Below are 9,937 nucleotides of genomic sequence, written 5' to 3'. Positions count from 1 at the left end.
AGCCGCTGCCGCGCCGCCCGAGTCGCCGACGCCGGCGGGGGCCGCGCCATTGGCCCGACCATGAACCACGCGAACCAGATGGCCATGAAGAAGCGGATCAGGACGATGCCGAGGATGACGATGAGCGCAATGTAGAGGACCAGGTTGGAGATGAAGCAGCCGGGCGTGATCTTGTCGATCCTGCCGGCGCGGTACTTTTGCTTGAGGCACTGGATCGCCTTGCGCGTCTCCGGGTTGGTGTAGAACATCATGGTGGCGTCGCGGCCGCCGCCGCCGTTGCTGCTCTCGAGCTGGTTGCGGATGGCCGCGTCGACGGCGTCGCCCTTGACGGGCGTCGGCTGGGCGACCAGGTACGGGTTGAGGTTGAGGACGACGCCGTCGAGGACAATCGTGTTGGTGAAGTTGCCCGAGTCGATGTCGCTCCAGTCGTAGCCGACGCCCTTGGAGGTGTTGGTCATGCCGTACGCCGTCATCTGGGCGACGCTGAGCGTGCCCATGGGGCACTTTGCCGTCACGGCGCCCGCCAACGTGGTGCAGACGGCGTCGGCGGCATAGGCGCCGGAGAGGCCCTTGCAGGCGGGATAGTTTGCGTCCTTGCCCACGTTGAAGAGTGGTGTGATATCCGCGCCGGGGCGGTCCTTTGCCAGCTTGAACAGCTGCGTCACCAGCCCGTTCTCCGAGGGCAGGTTGCGGGCGGCCGAGATGTTGAACTCCCAGCCGTGGACGCCGAGGAGGCCGCCGTAGGTGCCGACGCGGATGTTGTCGGTGAACTCCTGGGCGTTGGGCGGACAGAGGGCGGCATTGAGGCCCATGGTGACGAAGCCGATGAAGCCGCCCAGCAGGCAGGCGACAAGGACGAGGGCGACCTTTTCGCGCCACGCCTGCCGGCTGGCCGCGTCCTTGAGGCCGCCGCAGCTGCTGAGCAGGGGCCCGGGCGCCCAGAACGTGACGAGGACGGCGAACAAGGCCCATGCCGAGGTGCCGCTGTGCGTCGTCGAGGCTGCCGAGAAGCCGGCGCCGCCCTCGGACGGGTTGATCAGGGGTACCTGGGGCTGCGAGCGTTCTGGCCGGGTGAGGGTCTTTGCGCGCGCTATCCGGGTGGGCTGGCGCAGCGGCGGGGGCGCCTCGGTGCGCATGGGGACGGTCGTGTCGGGCCGACCGCCCGGTCTGCGCACAAACGACTTTGTGAACGTCGTGTTGCGCTTCATGGCGGGCAGAGCGGGCGGGCGGAGCTGGGGAGTGGACGCAGAGGCGGCGGCGGCGGGACGAGCTGGGGTAGCGACAGATTGAAAATCACGCCCTCTGCCCAGCGCATCCGAGAGTCAGACGAAGAGGCCGGCGGGCAAGCTGCCAAAGGAGAGCAGTAAGCGCTGGCCGAGGTGGAAGTGGTGCTTCAAGGACGACAAGCGGCTGGAAGTGGCAACGGTGACGCCGAGCTCATGTGGCTGCTGTGCCAGCGTCGGAGAGGATCCGGGTGGAAACGGGAACCGAAGCGCGGTACAGGACCGGAGGGGTGGCGGCAGGGCGGCCGGAGAAAGTTGTCACGGCCTTGCAGGCGGTGGCGGGCGGTCGCTCGGACGTTGGGCTTTGCTGTGCAGAGAAGCAGAGGTCCGGCGTCCAGGCTGGCGGCGCGAGGTTTGCAAAGGGCAGATGGGGCACCAGGAAGCGAGCGGGTCGGACCGAGAGGATCAAGGAGCGTGGGTGCGTGGGCAAGACGCCGCAGCAGGGTGCGAGTAGGAGCGTGGGACCAAGTCGGAGAGATGCCGACGCCAGCCGGGCTTGCTCAAAGAAAAGGGCGAGAAGAGACGACGAGAGCTCTGTGCGTGCACGCAAAAAAGGCCAACCAGTGGCGCCTGTCCCGAGTGCGGTCCGGCTGTGTCCGATCAGGGTCGGTAGGTGTGCAGTCGAGTCGAGGTTGGGAGGACAGCGGCGTCAAGGAACGGGGACCAGCAGCGGAGAAATGGTGCGGCAGTGACAGTTGCGAGCTCGGAGAAACGGACAAAGGATGGAAGGAAGGGGAGAGCAAGCAAACAGGCCGCAAGTCGTGGCGGTGGCGGCGGCGGCGGCGGCAAGGACGAGGCAGTGGTGATGGAAGGGATGATGGTGGTGATGGTGGCAGCAGCGGCCGGCGTCGGTGATGGTGGTGGTGGCCGTGGGCCGGTGCAGCCAGAGAGTGTGCAGCCAAAGGAGCGGTAGGCCAGCCAGAGCCAGAGCCAAAAACCAAAGGACAAAAGGAGAGCCAGGTCCGAGGTGGCACGGTGCGCTTCTGCCCCTGCCTAGGCTGCCTTCTGGCCTGCCCTGGCCTGCCTGGCCCGCCTCCTGCCTGCCTTCGCCCTCCCTCCTGGCCTCGCCCTTCTTGGATGGCCGAGGCTGGCCCTGCTGGGCTGCCTGTCTGCCTGCCTGCTTGTCTGCCTGCCTCGGCACGGTCGACCAAGCTGGTGGTTTGGCGGCGTGCAGCGCAGCGCAGCGCCGCGCCGCGCAGCCAGCCACGGCATGGCCAGGTGGGCCAGCACGCACGCACACACACACACACGCAGGCATGGGCTCGACCAACACCTCACCCCCCGGCCTAGCCTCGGAATTTCGCTTTTTTCCACCCTCCCTCCTCGCGGCCCCCTTTCGCAGCGGCGTCGGCAGCAGCAGCAGCGCAGCGACATACAGATCGATCGTCCGCGGATCTTCTTCGCTCGTTGACGATCCAGGCCTGGCTGGCTTGCACGCCCGAAAGGAAGAGACACGTTCGCGGGTCGAAGTGCACCGTGAGGCAAAAAGGCCGTTGCGGTGGTGGTGGTGACGACAACGGCGGCGGCGGCGGCGGCGTTGCGCGCACGCCACCTGCTGCTAACTAGCTGCCAGCTGCTGCTGAGTCCTGGCGCATCCGCATGCTGGCCTGGCCTGGCCTGGCCTGGCCACTCAGACTGAGCTCCTCGCGCCTCGTGCCTGCTGACGATCCGTCCTCTCGGCCTGCGAATCACAGCACGGCTGAGCACGGCGTGTGCTGTATGTGCTGCACAGAAGCTCTTTCTCGACCTGACCAGGCGTGGCTGGTGAAGAAACGAGGTGCGCGGAACATACGCGGGCGTACCTGTTTTTAGCTCTCTGTCCAGCTTCGCGAGCGGCCACGACGTGGTTCACAGCTCTGGCTCTCTGCTTCGTCTCTCGACCTACAGCTGCCCTAGCGCGGGCACCGCCGGACCGATAGACGAGTGCAAAAGCCGCAGCCGCAGCCGCAGCCGCAACCGCAACCGCCGCCTGTGTCCTCTTCTGCCAGCGGTACGAGAGCAATTGCCGCCGCTTCGTGGGCCCCTCAACCCGCCGCAGCCCGCAGGAAGCTGTCGTCGTCGAGGCGGTTGCGGCTGCTTGCCCCAAGGACGGCCGAGAAGAGAGCAAATTGCCGCCCGCTCTGGCTGACCCGTGGGCGCGCTGCGGGTGGCTGGGGCAGGTGAGGTGGCCTGCCTCTTTCACCCCAGCCATCTGGTCGGCGCGAGATCCAACTCAGCCAGCAACCCCGCCCAGCACCGAAGGCGGGTCGTGCAGACGCCGTCGTACGTGCGTGCGGCCGTTCCGCTCTCCGCCCTCGGGCGTCTTGATCGGATGCAGCCATCGCCGTCTCAGCAGAGCCCTCACCGGGAGAGAGGCGAGTGTCTGGGTCGATGGCTGATACAGTAAGCGCGCCAGGCTCGACCTACGGTAGCAAGGTGGTCGAAGGGCCATGCCAGGATGACCAAGGGAGGGGGGAGGGAGTACTGTAAGAGTGCCTGGAGGCCATATCATGTCGTCTCTGGCGAGGGCGAGGTGGGGCATGCCGCCTGTGCGCGAAGAGAGGGTGGCCTCGAGAAAGAAAGAAAGCGACGTTCCTCCGGCCTCTCCTCGCTAGCTCTTCTGGCTCTTGGTTTCGGCTTCTCGCCTGTCGGCCGCCATGCATGCCACGCCTCGGATGCAAGGCTCCCTGGTCCGCTGCCGGGAGCGAGCCACAGAGGATCCGAGGCAGGGCAAGATGGGGGCCCTGCGGTCGGTGCCTTCGGATCCGACCCGAGGACCCTTACCCCTACCTCGGTCCCGGACGAGATCCGGTCGGCGTCGAGGCGAGCCGATTTCTTGACCCCCGGTCGGATCCGTCCCCACGGCGAGCAGCGTCAGCCTTGGCCGCGAGAGAGGCCGACGAGGCGGCGCTCACGGGAGATGGGGAAGAGGGCCGAGGGGACGTCAGGCAGCTACCGTAGCTGGTCGAGCGTAGGGGTGCGATCCAGAGACGGAGCGGAAGGGCCGGGCTGGCCATCGGCGCATCTCAGATTACCCCATGACGGTTGGCAAGGCGGGCGGAAGGGCGGGCGTCGGCGCAGAGACAGGCAGGGACGCTGGGAGGCAGGGAGGGGCCGGGCAGGGCAGGGCACGGTTGGGCGCCGACGCCAAGGGGACTGGCCGGGCTCGAAGGCGAGGCCACCTCTGGCTGTGGTACGGCAGGGTGCGGTACCGGTAGGCTCGATCTGCTCCCGAGCGCTGAGGGCGAGGGCCGCTGCGGGGAGCGAGCGGGCGGCGAGGGGCAAGCGGCCAGGCGGCCAGGCGGGCTGGCGGGCTGACAGGCAGGGAAGAGGAAAACGATCGGCTGAGCGAGGGCAGATCGAGATGCAGAACAAAGATCGAGCAAACGGAGGCCGGGGGCCCCGACCAACCGACATCATCATGATCGGATTCGATGTCGTCGTGCGGCCGGCGGCGGGCCTGGTGGCTGTCGAGGACAAGCAAGGCGTTGGTTGAGCTGTCGTCGGTTGGTCGTCGTCACCCTCCGGCGAGGCAGAGGGATTGCGAAACGACGCCGACGTGCGACGAGACGAGGAGGGGAGGTCGAGGGCGAGGAGCGAGGACCCTAGCCCGGCCTGTGTGTGCTGTTGGGCGTTGTTGTTTGCTGCTTGGGAGGCTCGGTAGGGTCTCTGGCTCTGGCGAACCAAGGCACACGAGTGCGGACCGACCGAGACTGACCTGAGATGCAGCCTGAGCAGGCAGGCAGGCAGGCAGGCAGGCAGGCGACGGCGCAAACGAACTAGACTCGCTCGATCTTCTGGCCACCTGGCTGCGGATAGGCCGGCTGGCTTGGCTGGCCTGGCTGGGCGGCTGCTCGTCTGCTGGTGGCCAACGAGGGGGAGGCCAAGAGACAGGGTCCAGCCCCTGCGCTTGTCTGGCCAGCCTGTCTGCCCCCGTCTGCCTGGCTGCCAGAGGCCTGCCTGCTGGAAGGGGGGCCCCCGCCGCCGCCACCTTGGATCTGCAGGCGCCCGGCCCAGATCGAGGCCAGGCCCACAGAGGTGCCGCCACTGGGCGGGTGAGTAGCGTAGAGCGGGCCTCGTCCTCCACCAAGTCAGACTGGCGGCACACGGGCTGTCGCGTATGGATCGACGGCACGCCCTCCGCCCTCCGCACACCGACCCCCTCGACCGCCGCTACCCTTGCCACCACCATCTCGTCCCTCGATCGCCCGCCTTCACTCTGACGCTACTACTGACTGCTAGACTGATCCTCCCCGGCGGCCTGCACCTTCACTTCGGACGTCCCCCGTCGAGACCCGCCTAGACTACTCACCGCCATCCTGTCAACACCTCCCTCGGACACCGACGCGCCGACTCTCCATTGACCGCCTCGCCGCTAGACAGCCGTCGCCCGTCTCCTCTGGACCCCGGATCGCAGCACCCCTTCTCTTCTCTTGCACCACATCTCGCCTCGACCTCGGTCCTAGATTCATCGTTCGGCCATTCACCGCGACCTTGCGTTGCCACGCTCCGTCTTCTGCCACCCTCCGCTGGCACCTGATTGCATGGCCCCAACGTCGAAAGGCCGCCTTGCATCTTGATCCCGACAGACGCTCCCGTACACACATCCTCTGCTAGAGCATCGCCGACACCTTGCGCGCCTCGCCTCGCCTCGTCACTCTGAGCCCGTGCGACTGTCGCCAACAACCGGCCGCCATGAGCCAGCCCGTGGTGCAGCCTGCCACCCCGCTCACTCCTCCCCTCTCGGTGCCCGCCTTTCGTAGCCCCGCTCTGGTTCCCGCAGAGCAGCAGCACCAGCACCAGCCCTCTCGGTCCCCCTTTTTCTCTCCTTCGTCGTCGCATGGCCACAACGGCAACACCACGACTGTCACCACCGCCCAACGCTCATCCGGCAACCATGCTTCGTCCCCGCCGCAATCTCACAAGAGCCCGACACTGGCCGCCGCCGCCGCCGCCGCCAGCAGGCCCAACGGCAGCGGCGCAAAGGATCGCCCCGCCTCGTCGGCCCTGATCACCTCGACTGGCCAGCAGCAGGAACATCACCGCCCACTTCACTCGATCCACCATGACCTCGCGCCGGACAGCTCCTCGAAGCTCAAGGCCGATCCAGTCACTGAGTTCTCCATCCAGCGCAAGCCCCAGGATCGCCAGCCGAGCCTCATGCGCGATGCCCAGCTCAGCCAGGAAGAGGCCATACACAGGGCCCACCAACAGCAGCACCACGCGCAGCCTCAGCTCACCCAGCAGCAGCAGCAGCAGCAGCAGGCACAGCAGCAGCAGGCACAGCAGCAGCAGGCGCAGCAACAACAACAACAACAGCAGCAACAGCAAAACACGCTGCTCCTCCAGCACTACCAAGAGAGGGATGCTCTCGTCGAAGACGCCTTCCGCGCAGCGCGCGAGAGCGGCAACCAGGAATGGATCGTTCTCATGGACCTCTCGAGATTCGCTTCGCAGCACCACATGAGCCCCTACAGCCTCATGAAGTTCGGCCCGCGCGGCTCCCCCTTTGCCTACGTCCCCATCACGCTGCAGCGCCCCGACGCCGTCGAGCAGACCATGTCCCAGCAGCGCCAGTCGGAACGCCAGGCCGTCGAGTGGCTCATCAACAAGAAGCGCAAGCGCGGCATCCAACTGCGCGAGCAGCGCGAGCAGCAGCAGCAGCAGCAGCGCACGCAGTCCTCGACGCCCGTCCTCAAGATCTCGCTGCAGGATCTGCACCGCGAGCCGCCTGCCTCGATGGTCGGGACCAAGCGCTCGGCCGCCGTCATCACCCCGCCCAACGCCAGGGCCACCAGTCTGCTCCGCACCTGCTCGACCGAGGGCAGCCGCCTCCCCATGGAGGACCAGCTGAGCCAGGCCATGTCCGACTCGATCCGCGCGACGGCAGCGCCGCCAGAAAGCGCCGCGTCCTCGTCGACCGAGTCCCTGCCCATCGACGACCAGAACGAGTCCGAGTCCAAGATCAACGACCTCGACCGCTCGACGCGCATGGTCGAGATCAAGGACGCCAAAGACAGGTCCGATGGCACCGGGCACGACGGCCTGGCGAACGGCAGCCCAACCTCTTCCCAGGCCACGGCCGGCAACGGTGCGGCGCAGGCCGGCAGCAGCGTCATGGTCAACGGCCCGCTGACCACCCAGGAGATCTACGTCCAGGACCTGGAAAAGGCCAGCCCGACGGAGAAGCCCGGGCACGTCCCCCCGCACGAGCAGCAGCGGCCGCCCCCGGTGGCCGCAATGCCGCCGTCCCAGCAGGCCAGCCTGGCCATGAAGACGAGCGACACCCACCCCATCCACATCAGCCCCATCGTGCCCGAGAATCTGCTCCAGGAGATCTCGGACCGCATCCTGGCCGCCGCGCCGCCGCAGTTTGTCGGCGAGTTTGATGGGATCGAGGACGGGGGCGACGGTGGCGCTGAGGTTGGCCGGATACACCAACCTACGCCGTCGTTCATCGACCCGGTCGTTCACGAGCGCGAGCAGGCGCTTGGACGCCGCCTGGTGCGCCTGCCGCAGGTGGTCGATCTCGTCGCCCTCTCGACGCCGACGGCGCCGGCGTGCAGTCGCAGGCGCAGATCGCCGACCAGGCGGCAGCCGAGGCGCAGGAGGCCGCCGCTGCGGCAGCCGCCGCCGCCGACGAGACGTCGATTTCGCCTTCCAAGGCGGTGACGGCCTCGCAACCGAGCTCGTCTGCCAAATCGCCGACCTCTGCGCGCCGACCGTGCATCGGCAACATGCTGCTGTCGTCGTGCCCGGGCAAAAAGGTGCGGCTGTCGGGCCCGGTGCGCGGGCGCGGAGCCATCTGCAGGGACCTCGGCCTGGACCTCAAGCGCATCTACGGCCTGGGCATCCGCGCCGTAGTGTGCTGCCTCGACAACGACGAGCTGGCCTACCTGGGCGCGCCGTGGGAAGATTATGAGCGCGAGGCCGACAGCCTGGGCCTCGACGTGATCCGGCTGCCGATGGCCGAGGGTTTCGCGCCGACGTGCGTGACGCGCATGGACGATGCCATCACGGCCCTGATCCAGGACTACACGCTGCGCGGCAAGAGCATCCTCGTCCACTGCCGCGGCGGCGTCGGTCGTGCTGGGCTATCGGCGTGCCTGTGGATGCTCAAGCTGGGTCTGGTCGGTCCCTCGCCGCTGGCAGCAGCAGCAACAGCGCCATCGGACATGCCCATTGACAACGGCGGTGCAGGCAGCGGCGACATGCAGTCCCTCGACGGTGCCGCGGAACGACTCGCCGACGCGACAGCGGCCACCGTGACAAACGCCACGCCTGCGATCGCGAACACTTCGGAATCGCAGGCGGTGCTGGATACGGTCGAGAGGCTGATTGAGACGATCCGGCGCCGGCGCAGCCCAAAGGCCATAGAGACGGCCGAGCAGGTCAAGTTTATCGTCGAGGTGCGTGCCGTTGATGGCGGTGGCGGTGGTGACGGTGCCGGCGGTGCCGGCGGTGTCGAGGCCTGGCTTGCATACGAGATGAGCGAGCTGGCGCTCGTGCTGACCATCGTCGTGTCCCTTCCTGGCTTGCCCCCGCCCCTCGTCTCTGACACGCTTACCGCCGCAGTTTGTCATGTACCTCCATCGTCAAGAGGCCCTGGTGCGACAGAATGGCGCCGACGCGGCAGCGGCGGCGGCAGGTCGATCTCGACTGCTCTAGCAAAGCGCCGCGGTGTGCCCACGCGCGCTCAACGCAATCCTCGCCCCGGTCCTGCCCAGCCCTTAGCCTCGTCACTCAGTCTTCCGCTACCCACCCTGCTCAATCTGCCTGCCCCACCCTGCCCACAAGCCAAGCCAACAAGGAAATCCGCAAGCTTCGTCCGCACCCTATACTACTACTATCTGCCCGCCCCCTCGACAACAAGGACTCGCCTGCACGACAAGGACTCGCTTGGACCGGGATCAAGACCAGGACCAGGACAGCCACACGGCGCGTCTCGGACATGGCACCTCCTAGACCATCATCCCATCCATCCCCTCGCTCCTTTCCTCGCTCGCCCGCCCGCCCGCTATCCCCCATTCCCATCGACATGCCCATCCCGAATCCCGTCTTACCTTTGGTTGTCTCATCCATCGGATCTCGAACTCAGTCACCATCACAGCAGGACAGAGGAACCGAGGAGGTGTAAAAAGCCCATGTGGAAAAGACCAATGCACCGACGCAACGCGACGCGACGCGACGCAGGTCTGCCAGTGTGACACGGAGCAGAATGATACGACCCACGTCATGGTCGTCCCTGGCCGTGATCTTGGCTCTCGGCCGTGATCTTGATCCTGCGGTGCGCCGATCTCATCTCATCTTGCAGCGGAAGGAGGGACGGACGGGCGGACGGACGGACGGACGAGGGGTTGTTACTTTGCGACGCTGGCGTTCCAAGCCTCGTTGAGACCGTTAAAGATGCCCGCGGCGAGCATGCGTTGCTGCACCGTCGTGTTGCTCGGCGTCAGCTGGCGTGGGGGGTGCGGGCGGGCATGGATGAGAAGAAAGAGGAGTCCAGGGACGTTCGTCAGCCAGCATGGTCTGGGGGGACTCGCCGTACCGGCCCCCTTCCCTTAAGGTGCAAAGGGGGTGGGGAGGAGGGGGAGGGAGGGGGGAGGAGGGGGGAGGAGGGGGGAGGAGGGGGAGGAGGGGGAGGAGGGGGAGGAGGCGTCCGAGTCGACGAGTCG

The 9,937-nt window shown here is 67.1% G+C and overlaps 3 protein-coding genes across 3 annotated transcripts in view; 1 reads left to right on the top strand and 2 right to left on the bottom strand.

Annotated features, from left to right (window-relative positions):
* The window catches only part of PFL1_05276 (uncharacterized protein), a gene marked incomplete at both ends in the record, with an annotated part of 4,294 nt that extends 3,086 nt beyond the window's left edge, over nt 1–1,208 (bottom strand). Inside the window, one exon of the mRNA XM_007882803.1 lies at nt 60–1,208. Within this exon, the coding sequence (XP_007880994.1) occupies nt 60–1,208 (1,149 nt within the window). The remainder of the gene's footprint in view (nt 1–59) is intronic.
* A 4,749-nt stretch (nt 1,209–5,957) lies between these two features.
* On the top strand, nt 5,958–8,930 carry PFL1_05275 (uncharacterized protein; the record flags this gene model as incomplete). The annotated part of the gene is made up of 3 exons (XM_007882802.1): nt 5,958–7,766; nt 7,829–8,671; nt 8,838–8,930. 3 exons carry the CDS (start codon nt 5,958–5,960, stop codon nt 8,928–8,930), a joined length of 2,745 nt encoding a protein of 914 aa, XP_007880993.1.
* A 692-nt stretch (nt 8,931–9,622) lies between these two features.
* PFL1_05274 (uncharacterized protein) overlaps nt 9,623–9,937 on the bottom strand; it is a gene marked incomplete at both ends in the record, with an annotated part of 3,828 nt that continues 3,513 nt past the window's right edge. Inside the window, one exon of the mRNA XM_007882801.1 lies at nt 9,623–9,718. Within this exon, the coding sequence (XP_007880992.1) occupies nt 9,623–9,718 (96 nt within the window). The remainder of the gene's footprint in view (nt 9,719–9,937) is intronic.

This window comes from Pseudozyma flocculosa (genome assembly GCF_000417875.1).
Source record: "Pseudozyma flocculosa PF-1 unplaced genomic scaffold scaffold00018, whole genome shotgun sequence".
In the NCBI taxonomy this organism is placed as follows: Eukaryota; Fungi; Basidiomycota; class Ustilaginomycetes; order Ustilaginales; family Ustilaginaceae; genus Pseudozyma; species Pseudozyma flocculosa.
The sequence above is the reverse complement of the archived record's forward strand: the minus strand, read 5'-3'. Positions and strand labels throughout refer to the sequence as shown.